We start from the raw sequence: 16,670 nt of genomic DNA on the forward strand, positions 1-16,670 counted from the left end.
GGGGACTTTCAAGCTTTCTCAGTGAGAAGACCAGAGCTGAAAGGAAAATTTGACTTTCAAACACAAGAATAAAGAGAAGCATGAAAAGGTAAACAAGAAAGAGAAATCATAAGGGATTTACTAAAGTTGAACTGTTTTGTTTACATTCCTACATGGAAAGATGATGTGTGTAATTCATGAGACCTCAGTATTAGGGTAGCTGAAGAGAATATACATATACATATAGATAGAGGGCACAGGGTGAGTTGAATATGAACGGCTGATATCTAAAAAAAAATCAAATTAAGGTATGAGAGAGGAATATATTGAGAGATGGAGAAAGGGAGAGATAGAATGGGATAAATTATCTCACATAAAAGTGGCAAGAAAAAGCAGTTCTGTTGGGAGGGAAGAGAGGGCAGGTGAGGGGGAATGAGTGAATCTTGCTCTCATCGGATTTGACCTGAGGAGGGAATAACATACACACTCAATTGGGTATCTTACCCCACAGGAAAGAGGGAGGAAGGAGATAAAAACAGGGGCATGATAGAAGGGAGGACAGATAGGGGGAGGAGGTAATCAAAAGGAAACACTTTCAAAAAGAGACAGGGTCAAGGGAGAAAATTGAACAAAGGGGGATAGGATAGGAAGGAGCAAAATATAGTTAGTCTTTCACAACATGAGTATTGTGGAAGGGTTTTACATAATGATACACATGTGGCCTATGTTGAATTGCTTGCCTTCTTAGGGAGGGTGGGTGGGGAGGGAAGAGGGGAGAGAATTTGGAACCCAAAGTTTTAAAGACAGATGTTCAAAAAAAGTTTTTGCATGCAACTAGGAAATAAGATATACGGGCAACAGGGCATAGAAATCTATCTTGCCCTACGAGAAAGTAAGGGAAACGGGGATGGGGGGAGTGGAGTGACAGAAGGGAGGGCTGACTGGGGAATGGGGCAATCAGAATACATGCCATCTTGGAGTGGGGAGGAGAGTAGAAATGGGGAGAAAATTTGTAATTCAAACCCTTGTGAAAATTAATGCTGAAAACTAAAAATATTAAATAAATATTTTACAGCTAAAAAAAAAAGAGAAGGCCAAATAAAAAAATTGAGGATAACAGTAGTATTCACTCCCAGGGTGGTTGTGAAAATAAAATGATGTTTGTAAAGCATTTTGCAAACCTTAAAAAAACAAACAAAATACATAGCTCTTATTAGGGAATATGTGTACCTCATGATTTACCATATAGGGAAACTATGAGCTATACAGACAAAAGCTTAGAGAAAGAGGGCAATTTTACTCAGGCTTCTGTGTCCCATCAGTCTGAAAGGGGATGCTTTCCATCTCTAATATGGAGAATGGTGGGGTAAGAGGAAGGAGTCACTTAACAGGATTAGGATGGGGAAGCAAGATAGCTTTCCAGATCCTCTAGAATTGTGTTCTTACTAGGGGACTTCATTACTTGGTGTTAAAGATTGTAAATTCCCTGAGAATCAAACACACTCACATTCCTTTGTAAAGACAAAAAAATTTCAGCTATAATTAAAAGTTTTTCTTAATTTACTGATTTGGTATTATTTATGCTGCTGTTCTTCTCTAATAGTGAAGAAAACTGAGAACTGACTTCATTATGCTGTTTTCCCTCTGGGACCAATTCACTCTTCTTGGTTTTCAGGCCATAGCTTTCATCAGCCAAAGCCGGAAGGGGGGGTTTCCGAGGGCTTAGTACACCATTGGCACAACATCCTTCCAAATGAGGGAAGAACATTCCTCCGACTTGTGGGGGCCTGTTGGAAGAAAGGCAGAGCACTCAATTTTAAGCCCTCACTCAGCTAGCTCCTATCAAAGGCTATGTCTAAGTAATGAGTTTAGGTTGCTACTGATTCCCTTATGCACACTTTCTTCTGTCCTTTCCTCCCTGCTCCCCCTACCCCATTTATGACATTTAAGTCTTCTGAGTTTTAGTGACTCCCTCAGAAGAGTTCAAAGCCCCATTTCCTTGGTGACTTTGTGTGTTTTGCTGCATCCCTCTTGTGACTCCAGGCATTATACTTCCCAGGGACCACTTGTGGGAAACAATGCCCAGAGAAGCAAACAATCTTTTTTGTGGTCACACAGTAAACTGGGGCCAAATCAGGACCAGGATTGGTCTAATGTGAGACCATTTCCTTAGAGCTTCTTCTTCTTCTTCTTCTTCTTCTTCTTCTTCTTCTTCTTCTTCTTCTTCTTCTTCTTCTTCTTCTTCTTCTTCTTCTTCTTCTTCACCAGCACAAACCAAAGGATGGGAGAGTCTTTCCACCAGTAATCTAACAATCCCAACAGCAAGTTTTCCCCACAGCTTAGTTACGTCTAGGCTAAGCCCCAAATGTTGCCCCTTTTATTTTTATTGCAACTATTCCTATCTAATCCTTTCCCCCTAGACCTCTAGGTCTCCCTTTTTATCACACTCATGCCACCATTTTTCTTTGTGTGATTGAAAAGCACATCTCCTTTATGTAGCTAAAATTCACTGAGATTGAATGATTTTCCTAGAATCACATCTTAGGGCTACAACATACTTCAATTTGCAGCAAATAGACAATATGACAAAATATTAGAACTAGAAGGGTTCTAAGAGACCCTCTTCATTTTACGGAGAAGAAAACCAAGTCCCAAAGAAGTGGTATGATTTGTCTAAGGTCCCAAAGCCAGTTAATAGTGAGCCAGAACTTGAACTCAGTTCTTGTGACTCCCAAGTTCAGGGGTTCTTTACATGCTTCATGCATATTTCCTCCTACTTCTCTTGACATTTCCCAACCTGTTCTCATCCATGTAAAGGCTTGAGAGCTCTAAGGATTCTTGCTAAGTCCAAACTTGAGACTTGGGGTAGGGGTGGAGGACCCCCCAGTTTTAGGTGGAGCCAGGGAAAAATATTCACTCGCATTTCCCCCTGAGGCTAGAGCTTTGTTACCAGTTGTCTGTGACTGGCAAGTGGCTGGTACCTGCCCCTCCCCATCCTGCTGTCTTTGCCTTGGGCACCCAGCCACTACTCCAATGAATAATCTGACTCACCAACCTAAATTCAGCTTCCAGCTGAAGTTGCAACGGAACAGAAGCTTTGCAAAACCAACGGAGTCAGATTTGGGGTGGAGGGGTTAGGGATCAGTTGAGATATGACCATTGGTGGAAAGGAAAAGTCAATCCAGCTGGATTTTTTTTTTTTTTTTGCTATTTTATCATTTGCTATTTTACTAAATGGGTTCCCCTCTGTGCGCGGGTCTGCCCTGGATGCAGGAGGTTGGGGAAGTGGGAGGGGCACAGAGATTGAGAGGGAGCAGGAATCATCTTATACCAAGGAACTCCTGGCTTTATGAGAAAGAGGCACACAGAAGATATAGTGGATGTGAAAAGCAAGACAAGCCCAGAGAGAAACAGAGCTCTCTAGGCATCCACACTGGGGATGGGAAGGGATTGGGTGGAGCAGGGCTGGCTGTTAGTCAGCAAAGCCTTACAGAATCGTAGCCGAACGTTTCAATCCGAACATGGGTGGTGCAGAGCTTATCTGTCTGGTGTCCTATGCATATCTGCCCATGTCCCCAGCAGTATAACACTAGCTTGCTTTTCCTTATCTCTTCAAGAATTCTAGAGGGAAGAGCTTCACAAGGACCGGCAAGCTAGGGACTTTACAGATAAGAAAACGAGACTTCCAGGGGTTACGGGATGTATCTGAGGTCACACAGCTAGTAAGCATCAAAACCACGGATTTAGATTCCAGCACTATTATATCAGTGACTTGAATTTAGGGATATGAGGGAATGATTCTTATGAGGACAGATTGTTCCTTTCTCATTTTGTATTCCCAATCCCAAGCATGGGGCATTGAATATAGAAGGTACTTTTCAGCTCAGTGACACTGGTCTCCTTGCTGTTCTTTGAACAAGACACTCCATTTCCCCTGTACTCCATGAATTGCTCTGCCTGACTGTCCTGCATGCCTGGAGTGGTCTTTCTCTTCATTCCCACTTTTTGACTTCTCTGGCTCCCTCCTCTCAGCTAAAATTCCACCTCCTGCAGGAGGAGATTGTTTTTTAGTTTTTTAGTTTGAGACACATCTGACTCTCTGTGATCCCCTTTTGGGGTTTTCCTGGCAAAGATACTGGAGTGGTTTGCCATTTCCTTCTCTAGCTCATTTTAGAGATGAAGAAACTGAGGAAAACTGGGTTAAGTGACTTGGCCAGGGTCACACAGCTAGTAAGTTTCTGAGGCTGGATTTGAACTGATGAAGATGAGTTTTCCTGACTCTGGGGCTAGTGCTCTAGCATGCCACCTAGTTGCCCCTCCCTCTAAGATTACCTCCAAGTTATCCTATAGCAAAGTGCTTAGCAAAATGCCTGGCACATACTAAGTGCCCTATAAGTTGTTATTATTATTAATCTTATATGAACATAGTTGTATTCATGTTGTCTCCCCCATTAGATTGTCAGCTCTTTGAGGGCAAGGACTGTTTTTGCCTTTCTTTTTATCCCCATTTCTTAGCCCAGAAACTGGCACATAGCAAGCACATCGACTTACTGACTTTAAAATGCTTTGTTGAATTGTATGGTGCTCAACACAGATATTGGATACAGGTTTTTGGATAGCAGCAGCAGCCCCTTTACCCCTGGTGCAATGGGGTGTGGTATTCGGCACATAGCAGTGAAAAGAACCTGGGTATTGGTGCCAGTGTCTATGGGAGGATCTGTGTTATTTGCCCTGGTCGTGTTGCCCTGCACTATCTCTGGAGTTCTGGCTTGCTTCTGATCTGCCAAGTCTGCTCTGAGGACAGAAGAGCAGCTGCCTTCTTCTCTTACTGCAAGGCACCAAACAATATGAGGCAGTTTACTCCCCCCACCCACCCACTCAGGCTCTGATAGTGGCACCTGGATGAAGATCTCGGCAAGCTCTTGTGATTCCCAAGCAGGCCAGGATGCATTCCTTTTTCAGAGCCTTCTGTGCCTTTTAATAACCCAGCTCGGAGGAGGATGTGGAGAGGAGAATGTCCCAGTATTCTAGCAGGGGTGGTACTCCCCCAGAAGGCAACAGGGAGCATGCATGGGATCCTGGGGTGACAGAGGGGGAACTTCATAGTCTGTATTTTTTTCAGAGGGGTACCAAGTCACCCTGACCAAAGGTTCTTGGTTAACCTCTTGAGAATGATCTTGCTTTAAAGAGGAATTGTGGTGGTGGTGGTGGTAGGGTCTTTCTTATCCACCCTGCCTCTGGCCCTGAAGCCACAACCTTTAGCACACAGCTACTCTGGTTCCCAGAATCACTGAAGAAAGCATACTCAGCACACTCCACACCTGGGAAATTCAGCAGCTCTCCAGGGAGGTGGCCTGAACCTTATGACTTAAGACTTGTAACTGCAGCTCTGTCTGTCTCTCTGACTTACTCTGTCAGCTCCTTTCTCACCACACATCTTGAGTAAGGGGCAGAGAATGCCAGCCAACTTCCAATCGAATGTTGAATCATTTCACAGGGGTTTGGCTTCTCTGTGGCCAGCTGCTTAGGAATGCTGGAGCCTGGGACTGAACTGTATTCCTAGGTCTCCCCAGGGACTCCATTTTGGAATACCCACATCCCAGTTATTTACACTCCTCTCCCCCACCCTAACACCTAAATCCTAAAGCCTCCTTGCTGCATCTGCCCTCTACCCCCAACACAAATCTAAATCCTGTGATCTCACCAACACTTCAGCCATGGCCAGAGCCACACTGGCCACATCTGCAGCAAGCTCAGATTCTCTCTGGAGGAGGGTGGGGAGGGGTAGGGAGGGCAGGTACAGGGGAAGAGCCAGAGGCTATGGCACCACATAGGGAAAGGTAAATCAAAAAAAGAGGAGGCAGAATAGCTGAGCACAGTTTTTAAAAACCACCTTGAATTGTCCTCTTTCTTGAGCATCAAGAAAAGATCCTCTTTGAGCCTGTATCGGATTGCATGCCATCTTGGGGAGGGAGGGGGAGAAAATTTAAAACTTAGGAAAGTGAATATTGAAAACTAAAAATAAATGAACTTTTAAAAAGGAGTTAAAATCTAAAAAAAGAAGAAAGATCCTCTTTATCCTCTTGGGTAAGGTATATAGAGTGTGCTGGGTACTGGGAAAGCAACAACAAAAGCAATGAACAGTCCTCTGCCTTGATGAGCTTATGTTCTACGTGCATTCCATGACTCCCCCAAACCTGATGCATTCCTTCGGTAGGAATATCATTCCCTTCACTTGGATTGAACCTGAAGACTGAATAGTCGGTTGCTGCCATACAGAACAATGCAGCATGCCGTTATAACAGGTAGGCAGATTCTCAACATGTCTTTGGCGAGATTAGAAAGCTCCCGCAGGTATGTGTTTATGGCAGCCTTCAGCCTGTATCAACAGATATGATGATTCATTTCTTCCTTTTGTGGAATGAGGCTTGCTGGAACACACCTGAGGGGGAAGAGGGGCAAAAGAGCCCCCCCAAAGGGAAAAAGAATGAAATGTATTACTCTGGTTCTTGGCGCCTCAGTGCTGTTTGTAAGTGGGCTGGGGACTTAGGAGCCATCTCCCATACAGTCCTGGTTAAGCAGAAATAATGGACAAATGCCACGGAATAGGTTGTTTTGGGGAGAACTGAATCAAGGTAGGATGGGCAATAAACGAGGGCATGTACTCAAGGGGTTTTGGGGCAAATTGGACTCCAAGTACTTTTCTGGAGCTGGGAGAAGGAAATTAAGGGTGAGACATTGATATCTTGAGCCCCTGCATGGGATTTAGTACAACTTGCTTCGGAGAAGTTATAGTGTCTATAGTTTGAAAGGACCTTAGAAAAAGCCTGGCTTACTTCCTGTTGTTTTATAAATGTAGATATCGAAGCCCAGAAAAGTACTGTGATTCACCACATAGACTGCAAGTAGCAGAGAGATGGGATCTCAACCCAGATGGATATCAGGGAATCTTTCTAGTACTCCAAGTCATCCTGCCTTAAGATGAAGAACTTCCCTTAAGGTGGGCAAAGAGCTTTGATGTCAGGCTACTTTGCAAGGACCCAGGTCCCTACTGCTCTCAGGAAAATGCCAGGAGCTGGTTATTACACATGTCACTGGGTACTTGCTTCTCTTCCTAGTGGAAAAGTTCACATCACCCCTCAGGACTGGATAACTCTGCCCTAAACAGGGAAAATCAATATTCATGATGCCAGGTCACTATACAGGGCAAATTGGAAACAGTAACCCCTCCTCTATAAGTGCTTCCCTTCAAAATTGGATGAATGTCCATTTGCCCCCCGGCATTATCTTCTTTAACCTCCTCCCAGCCTCTGGTGGGGAGAGGAGGGCTTGGCAAGCCTGTTGGGGTGCCACTGACATATGGGCCCTGCAAGGCAGGGTTGTTTCCAAATGAGCCAAATCTGCCAGGAAGAAGTCTTTTGTATCTTCTACTACTATGCAGGTGTGAGAGGGGTGAGCTCACAGCTGCCCCCCAGGCATGCCCAACCCACTTAATCATTCAGATCTGCTAGAGATTCCTCAGCCCAGCCCAGCTCTTAGAAGGATATAAAGAGGAGGGGGAAGATTAGAGTCCTTGGATAACAGAGCCTCTGTCTTCCTCCTTCACCTCGCTCTGTTCTTTTCTTCTAAAAGCTACCCCAGTACTCGGTCCTTCTGCTCCACAAGCAGCCATGTCTCGGCAATCAAGTGTATCGTTCCAGAGTGGGGGCCGCCGTGGCTTCAGCGCCTCGTCCGCGGTCACCCCCTCTGTCAACCGAACCAGCTTCAGCTCTGTCTCTGTATCCCGGGCAGGAGGTGGTGGTGGCGGCGGCTACGGCCGCATCAGTGTTGGTGGCGCCGGAGGGGGAGCCGGCTTTGGCAGCAGGAGCCTTTACAACCTTGGAATGTCCAAGAGGATCTCCTTGGGAGGCGGTGGTGGCTTCAGGAGTGGCTACGGAGGGAGAGTAGGAGGTGGATATGGCTTTGGTGGAGGAGCCGGTGGTGGCTTTGGTGGAGGAGCAGGTAGTGGGTTTGGTTTTGGCGGTGGGGCTGGTGGTGGCTTTGGGCTCGGTGGTGTACCTGGCTTCGGTGGAGGTTATGGGGGATCTGGGTTCCCTGTCTGCCCCCCTGGTGGCATCCAAGAGGTCACTGTCAACCAGAGTCTCCTGACTCCCCTCAACCTGCAAATTGACCCCACCATCCAGAGGGTGAAGACTGAAGAGAGGGAGCAGATCAAGACCCTCAACAACAAGTTTGCCTCCTTCATCGACAAGGTAAGACAAGAAATGCTTGCTAAACTGTTGGGAAATCTGGGCTAAATACCAAAGCAAACAAGGGGTAGGAAGGAGATTTCATTTCCTAGCCAAACGCGCGGAGTGTGCTTTGTATTCATTTCTACTCTTCTGTCCATCCTTCTATCTGGCCATCTGTGTGGTCTGCCTTATGTGGTAGACTAGGAGCCTGAAGAATGGAACAATCTCCTGTCCCTCTCAATCTGCTTCTCCTGGAGCCCAGCACCAGACTTTACATGTGTTATGTTATGGAAAGAAATTGTGGGCAAAACTTTAACTGTTGGGCAGGTTGCATGAAAGTGTATGCAGGTTATTCTGAAGGCAATGTTAGCCCATTTACTCTCCCTTTTGTAGAGATGTCTAGAGTTCTGTCCAGCTGCTCTTCACTTTGTTTCTGTATCTCTCTAACTTGTGTCTCCCCTTGTATCCTCATTGTACTGAAGCCCTTGAAAGCAAGGAGCATTCCTTGTCCTCCCTCTAGGTTTTATCTAGTGGATGGGGGACAGGGAGGAAAAAGAGGGTGTGTGTGTGTGAGTGTGTGTGTGTGTGTGTGTGTGTGTGTGTGTAGAGAGAGAGACAGAGAGACAAAGAGAGAGAGAGAGAGAGAGAGAGAGAGAGAGAGAGAATGAGTGAGGGAGAGAGGGATGATTGATAAGATGACTTGAAAGCAGAAACCCTGAGATATTCCGTGAAATAATCTAAATATTAGATATTCCTCTTGAAATAGTCTCTTCTGGTTTCCAGGTGCGATTCCTTGAGCAGCAGAATAAAGTGTTGGATACAAAATGGGCACTGCTCCAGGAGCAGGGTCATAAGACTGTGAAACAGAATTTAGAACCACTCTTTGAAAACTACATCAGCAATCTCAGGAGGCAGCTAGAAGGTCTTCTGAATGAGAGGGGCCGCCTGGATGCTGAGCTGAGGAATATGCAGGATACCGTGGAAGATTTTAAGAACAAGTGAGTGGGAGGAGTCGCTGGTGTGAGTGTGTGTGGAGGGGGGAAGGGATTGTCTTATCTTTCTACAGTCAGATGAAATTCATGATGGAGAGGTAGGGAGAGAAAGAGGGGAAGCAAGGGAGAGAGAGAGAGAGAGAGACAGACACTCAGAGAGACATGTGGATAGAGACAGCGAATTATGTTCAGAGATTTCTGAGTACCATGGAAAGCACTATGATTTCTCCATTCCAAAAACTGAAGGTCTAGTTACTAGTAAGGAGTGGGAAAATGGAGGTAAGCAGAAAGAAGGAGGTAGAATAGGGAAGGCTATCTCCCTGCCTGACATAATTTTAGAAATCTATGGACATGGGCTGGGGGATGGGGTGGAGTATGGTTGAGTGGGAAAAAGAGCCAAAAGAATTGAAAGGGTAGAGCTTGATAAGCGTTTGCCTTGTCTTGAGACAAATTCTAGACCTTGAATTTCTACTGTATGTGGTTTGAGGGAGTTGACAAATAAGAGAATCCACAACTCTTAGCCTTCTCTATACTGCCTTTTCAGTATTCTACCTCAGAACAAGGATGATTCTAGTTTTTCCAGTCCAAACCCCTCCCACCCCCTCACCCCCCCCCCGCCCCTGTCCCTGCACCATGTTCTCCACAATGGGAGTTATATACCATAGCCATAAAACCACTAAGCCACAGACTCCCTGAATTGGAGAGCACCTCTAGTTCCATGTTCACGAGTCCCCTCCTCCAACACTGTCAATAAATGAGGATTCAGCCTTTGGCAGAGCTGTGATGTATACTGTTTACATGCATTTTAGGCTGGGTACTTATAACGTTCTGGGCACAGTACAGAGAGCATCACAATGTGTTTGCCTCTGCTTGAACCTATGACAGGAGAGCCTTTGTTTCTGAGTCCTCCTACTTGGTGTCTCCCTCTCCATCCTATCTCTGCCCCCAATTCTGAATACTAAGCCTTCTACCCCCAGATCTGGGAGATAATGCCCTCCTCAGTACTATCTGGCAATTAGAAAATCCTTGCTCAATATGAAAACAAAACAAAACAAACCAGTTTAGGACTTAACCTCTTTCCCCTGGCATTTACCCTATGGCAATGATTACACCCTTACAGCTTACTTATAGCATACTGGCATGCTACATAGTCCTTACCCCTTAAGGGCTTTCATTCCCATTTTTCATACAGTAAAAATCTCCCCTATGTCTAGGGAGAGGGAGAACGATGGTGACCGAAGGAAGCAGACACAAAACATTTATTTTCAAGGCTCATCTTTTGACCCTTCCACAGCTGGACTCCTGGTTTTGCTTAAATTGAATTTAATCAAATAGAATCAAATGGGATAGGATTCAATTGATTCAATTCAAATCCTTTTATTCCCGTTCAAGGGAGTCAGAATGGTTTGGCTGAAGGACTTCTGGATTTGGAGTCCCATGACTTGGGTTCAAATCCCGCCCATCTCTACAATGTAATACTTTCATGACCTTGGACAAATTACCTGCCTTCCTACTTCTTCAGTTATCTCCTATATAAAATGGGAGTTGGACTAGATGAACTTTTCTATGTCTTTTCCATCTCTATATTATGGTGTTAGGATCCTATAAATGACTATTTGATAGCCTCAGGGCTTCAATGTTCTGAGTGATTTCTGTAGAAAGAAACATGCATCAAGTATAAATGGCTTCATGGATTGGAGAAAACATAGAGAGATAGAATATATTCTTAGAGTAATTGGATTAATAGCAGATAGACTGAGAGGTTGAAAACAGGATGATTCTTCCCAAGCAGAGAGGGAAGACAGATTCCCACAATTGCCAGTACTCAGGGGCTCAGGCCATGACTACTTCCTGCCTTTCTGTCAAAGAGCTCATCCCTTCGTAGAAGGTGCCATCATCCTACACTCTCTCCTTCTCTCTCCCCAAGTAGAGAAGAAGAAATGAGAAATAGACATCCTGCAACAGCAGAGATGAGTCTCCTTGTAGTCAATATGAAGACCAACGTGTGCTTGGTTCAGTCACAGGTGTAACTGTGCCCCTCAAAGTTAACTAGGTCCCCTTTCAATTGATCCTGTTCCCTTTTCCATTAGGTATGAAGATGAAATCAACAAGCGTACTACAGTCGAAAATGAATTTGTGATACTCAAGAAGGTAGGTGTGGGTTGATTTGTGCCTATAGCCTGAAGTTACATTTTGGGTACAGGGTGCAGCTCATTGGAGTTTGAATGGAAAATTTGTTCTGGCTTTTCTAGGATGTTGATGGTGCCTATATGAACAAGGTGGAACTGGAAGGCAAGGTGGACAGCCTCACCGATGAGGTCAACTTCTTGAGAGCCCTCTTTGACATGGTAACGAACCACATCCTCTGAATCAAGTACAGGATGTAGTAATTGGTGACTTTGCCACTAGTTAAGATCTCTGGAGACTAAGGGCTACTAGCTTAAGTTGTAGCTAAATCCCTAGATCCTAGGACTAACAAATACAATCCTGTCCCAGATTCAAATATTCCTAGGCACAAACCTGTTCCTTCCTCTTGCAATCCCCCAATTTTGATTTCCTGGGCATTTATATTCCTGAAGGAAATTCTTCATTCACTCCTAGTAACTATGCTTTATAAAGAACCTTGGAAGTGAGTCTTATAGATTTCTGGGATGTCTGAGCTGTAAGACATGCTTGAGATTACCTCGTCCAAAGCCCTCCTTTGATGAGGTTTCCTCACTTTATGGACTACTTTCTAGTTCCCTTGAGAAGAGGAAGCTATATTTTAATTAGTGAGGAGAAGCAGCAAGATTAAAACCTGAGAGGTTATGGAGAACCTTGGTGAGGGAGTAGTGGGAAAAAGTCACTAGATATAAGCATTTCAAAACCCCTATGATGGAAAATGTTTGGAATCATGTAGTTTTTTAGAATTATTTCAGTCAAGATTTCAGTTGCTCTCTTAACTTTCTTCAGCATCTGATTGTGGCTGTAATTGTGAAGAAGGTACAAAAGACATAATGACACAGACCCAGATTACATGACCTTATATCTCTCCACAGGAACTCTCTCAGATGCAGGTTCACATCTCTGATACCAACGTTGTCTTGTCTATGGACAATAACCGTAACCTTGACCTGGACAGTATCATTGCTGAGGTCAAAGCTCAGTATGAAGACATTGCTAACCACAGCCGAAAAGAAGCTGAGACCTGGTACCAGACTAAGGTGAGCTAGTGTTAATTTGTAATGGGAATCTGAGCTCTGGGACCCAGCCTAGGAGAACTGGACAATTGCTGCAAAAGCAACTGGGGAAATGTGAAGGACCTAATGGGGAAATTTCTAAGAATTGGTGGAACTATTAGAGGAACTAGGTCAAAGATGGGATTAGTCTTGTCCATGAATACAGAGTTTGAGCCCTGGTTCTGCCTCTTACAGATTATGATTTTGGATAAATCACTTAACCTATCTATGTCTCAGTTTCCTTACTTATAAAATGAAGTTAATAATACTTGACATCTCTAAATAATGAGATTGTCATGAGTATATAACGCTTTGAAAAGCTTGAAGCTTATAGAAACTGGGGCTATTATTTAAATCCCCACAAGCTTTTTTTGTTTTCAAGATTCTAAGTCCTAGTGTGCTACAGACAACAACTTATAGATAGCAACTTTTCCGTCTACTCATCATAACAAGAGTGCCTTCCCTTCATGCTTATGCTAAACCTTTTCCTCTTCTCTGGGGGCATCAGTATGAAGAGCTGCAGCAAACAGCAGGACGCCATGGAGATGACCTCCGCAATACCAAGCATGAGATCTCTGAGATGAACCGGATGATCCAGAGGTTGAGAGCCGAGATTGACAACGTCAAGAAGCAGGTAGGGTGATGCTGAAAGAAGGCATACAAGGCATACAAGGCACACAAGCCATCTGTGGCCGTTCCTATTGTTACATGCACATACCTCAACACTCTCTTTCTCTCCTCTGTCTCTCTCTCTCTCTCTCTCTCTCTCTCTCTCTCTCTCTCACACACACACACACACACACACACACACACAAATACATAGTCATATTCATTCAGGATTGGGAACATGATGCCACCATGCCAGATACCCAAGCTGCAGATCTTTTTGAGTTCATATAGGGTGCTCCTTCTTGTTATATCAGCTGCTGTGGTTTGTGTGACTTAAGGCTCTTCAGGAAGGAAAAAAGAAAGGCTAGTTTCTGTTCACCGTGCCCCACCCCCAAACACTTCTCTCTCTTCTCTTCTTTCCCTTGTAGTGTGCCAATCTGCAGGCTTCCATAGCAGATGCTGAGCAGCGTGGAGAGTTGGCCCTTAAGGATGCCCGGGCCAAGCTGGCCGAGCTGGAGGATGCCCTGCAGAAGGCCAAGCAGGACATGGCCCGTCAGCTGCGCGAGTACCAGGAGCTGATGAATGTCAAGCTGTCCCTGGACATTGAGATTGCCACCTACAGGAAGCTGCTGGAGGGAGAGGAGTGCAGGTGGGAAACTGACCCCTCCCTTCTTTCCCTACTTCCATTCCAAATCCCAAAAGTCTTATCTAAAGTTGAAATAATTCATCTTGAGTGAGCATTCATTTACTTTGCTTTTACTTAACATTTATAATGCTCTTTTAAAGATAAATCAGCTGTTTAAAAATTGTATGTACTTTGAAGCATCACCACTCAGATACAAAGTCTGGGAGTTTTAGATTTCTGTTTTCAGTTATGCGTATATCAGGTTACTGCCTCCCTCATTTGGTGCAGATAACTGAAAGCTGGCTAGATTTTCAAATTCCATATGTTGAGGGACTGAAAGTGTCACTGGTGGAGAGATTTTGTTTTGATTGAGACCTAAGTTGTTCTCCATCACTACCTCCCAGATTGAAATAGAGAATTCTAGAATTGGCATTCTGGTCCTCAGAACCAGCATCCTGCCTCCAGAGAACCAGAAACCCAAAGAGACAGCCCCAAAGGTCTTTAGGGAAGGAGCTGCCACAACCTCCTTTGGTTACCTGTTTTAGTAGGAAATGATTTGTAGTAGTCAGGCCATGTGCCCTTGAGATCTAACCAACTCCTTTCCTGCTGCAATTTAAACCCATTTCAGTGTATTATAGCAAGGACTAGACCTGAAATCAGTGTCTGCAGTTCTGGATCTGGAGTCAGGAAAGTCTGATTTCAAATCTCTCCTCAGACCAATGTATGACTTTGAACAAATCACTTAAACTCCTTGAGTCTCCATTCCTCTGTGGGTAAATTGGGCACGATAATGGTATCTACCTTTCACAGTTATTGTGAGTATCAAATGCTGTCCCCTTACCCCCAAAGTCATACAACTGTGAGCATCAAATGAGATAATCCATATAAAATGCTTTGAAGAGCTTTGCCGTGTACCTTCTGTTGTTGGACAGAAGGTAGCTTATCAGTTAGTTAAAGGACTTTGGAGTTATCTCCATGGGCACAAAGCTGCTTCTTGTTTTACGGTCTAGTTCCAATCTCACCTCCTTTCCTTGTTCTTTATAGGCTGAGTGGAGAGGGAGTTGGACCAGTGAACATCTGTAAGTACCCTGCTCAGAACAGCAGTAATAATGTTTTTAACGTCAGGTTCTAGTTTTGAAGATAGGGTCCTTAGAGAGCAGTCATACCATCTGGAAATTCTATATGGGCAAGAAGTGTGGTCAAGTGAAAAAAGAGTTCAGATGAGGAGGGAAGAGGGCCAGCTTTTTATTCTGGTTTTGTCACTGACTAACTGAGGGACCTTGACCAAACTTTGCAAACCCAGTTTTCCCTATCTGCAAAATGGGAATAATACTTGTCTTACAAACCTGAGCAATTGTGATAAAATTTATGTAAGTGCTTTAGGAGATATAAAACTTATGCGTCAGCTCCTTGACAATTGGGACCATATTGTTCTTACATTGGGTCTAACACATAGCTTGACACAACGCATACTTGGTTAATTTAATTAAGAGAAGATGACTATGATGACTAGAAATAGAAGCGGTAATGATCCTTTGCACATAGTGTGACCATGGTCTAGTCATTTTCCTCACCTGCAAAGTGAGTTTCAATTTCTTCATCTGCAGAAGAGTTGGACTAAATGATGTTTAATTGCTCCAGCTCAGAATCTATAACCCTATATAGTTCAGGGGAGGTGTTTTTTTTTTTTTGTTTGTTTTTTTTGTTTTGTTTTGTTTTTTACCGTGAATACATAGCCTCACGGGAGCCCCACGGAGTAGCTGCAATTAGAATGTTGATGTTTTTTGCTAGAAAAGTCACTCGGGGAGGTTGGATGATACAGCCCTCGACCTCCTCCTTCCCGATCTCAAGGTCCTATTGGACATCAAGAGGGAAGAGAACGGAACCAGTCCTAGAATGCAGACTTCCTTCCTTCTCTCTCCCACCCCTTGGCCAGAGCCCTCGTCATAAGAATGGCTGGGCAATATGGCCTCCTCATCTCTTCTCTCCCTTTCTCATAGCTGTGGTCACATCCAGCGTGTCCGGGTCTGGCGGCTACAGCGGCGGCGGCTTCGGCAGCGGGCTCGGCGGCGGCGGCCTCGGCGGCGGCCTCGGCGGTGGTCTCGGAGGCGGGCTCGGGGGCGGCCTCGGAGGTGGGCTCGGAGGCGGCAGCGGTTTCTCCTACTCCAGCAGCAGCGCAGGGGGCTCTGGCTTCAGCTCCGGCAGTGGCCGGGGGCTGGGGGTTAGACTGGGAGGCGGTGGGGGCAGCAGCTCCAGCGTTAAGTTCGTGTCCACCACTTCCTCCTCCCAGAAGAGCTTCAAGAGCTAAATCTCCTCCCAGCAAGTGTCTTTTGAATATCAGCCCTCCCTGTCCCTTGGCCGCTGCCTGACCGATCCTCATTAGCTTGGATGGCAGCCAAGCTGCTCTGCTTACCTGTCTCCGCCTCCCCCTTTCCTCCCCTTTTCACTGGTGTTTAGTCTTGAGCAGACTAAGGTGGTGATTTGTATTCATGAGCCTTCCAGGTCACCTCCAGCACGTAGCACCCTTAACTCTGGTTCTCAGTTCTCAGCCTGGCCAGAGGCCACCAGAAAATGCTTTCCAATGAACCTTGGAGGCCCTATAAGTAATCTCTATCCTCCTTTCCATGACTCCACTCATTCCAGCATTCACCTCTCACTTAAGCACTTAGCCCACAACTATGACCACGTCCTCCTGACTACCGGGCCAAAGATGTGAGAAGCATGGTCCATATTGGTTTGTTTGCTTAGAAAACCCTTGAATTGAGGAAGATAAGGACCGGAAACAACTGAAGGAGGGCTTTGGTTCAGTCGGAATCTGGGCTCCTCAACCCTTGGGGAGTGGCAATCCCCAAGTCTCTTGCTGGGGTACCCCAGGGCAATCTTGTGATTTCAGAAAGAGTAGTTCAGCCCAAGCTCTGTCTAGTGGAAAGGTGCCTGGCCTCCTCACTGTGATCGAGGGTGGGATTTAGCCATTTGTCTTGTAAGCAATTCTGGTTTCTCCTGGGAGATAGCTTTT

At 45.1% G+C, this 16,670-nt stretch overlaps 1 protein-coding gene across 1 annotated transcript; it reads left to right on the top strand.

The window, feature by feature from the left end:
- The first annotated feature begins 7,649 nt into the window (after positions 1-7,649).
- Positions 7,650-15,962, top strand: LOC118850274 (keratin, type II cytoskeletal 5-like). The gene is made up of 9 exons (XM_036759541.1): positions 7,650-8,231; positions 8,994-9,208; positions 11,293-11,353; positions 11,455-11,550; positions 12,241-12,405; positions 12,929-13,054; positions 13,458-13,678; positions 14,699-14,733; positions 15,655-15,962. Exons 1-9 carry the CDS (start codon positions 7,650-7,652, stop codon positions 15,960-15,962), a joined length of 1,809 nt encoding a protein of 602 aa, XP_036615436.1.
- Positions 15,963-16,670: the final 708 nt, after the last annotated feature.

This window comes from Trichosurus vulpecula, chromosome 5 (assembly GCF_011100635.1).
Source record: "Trichosurus vulpecula isolate mTriVul1 chromosome 5, mTriVul1.pri, whole genome shotgun sequence".
NCBI lineage: Eukaryota > Metazoa > Chordata > Mammalia > Diprotodontia > Phalangeridae > Trichosurus > Trichosurus vulpecula.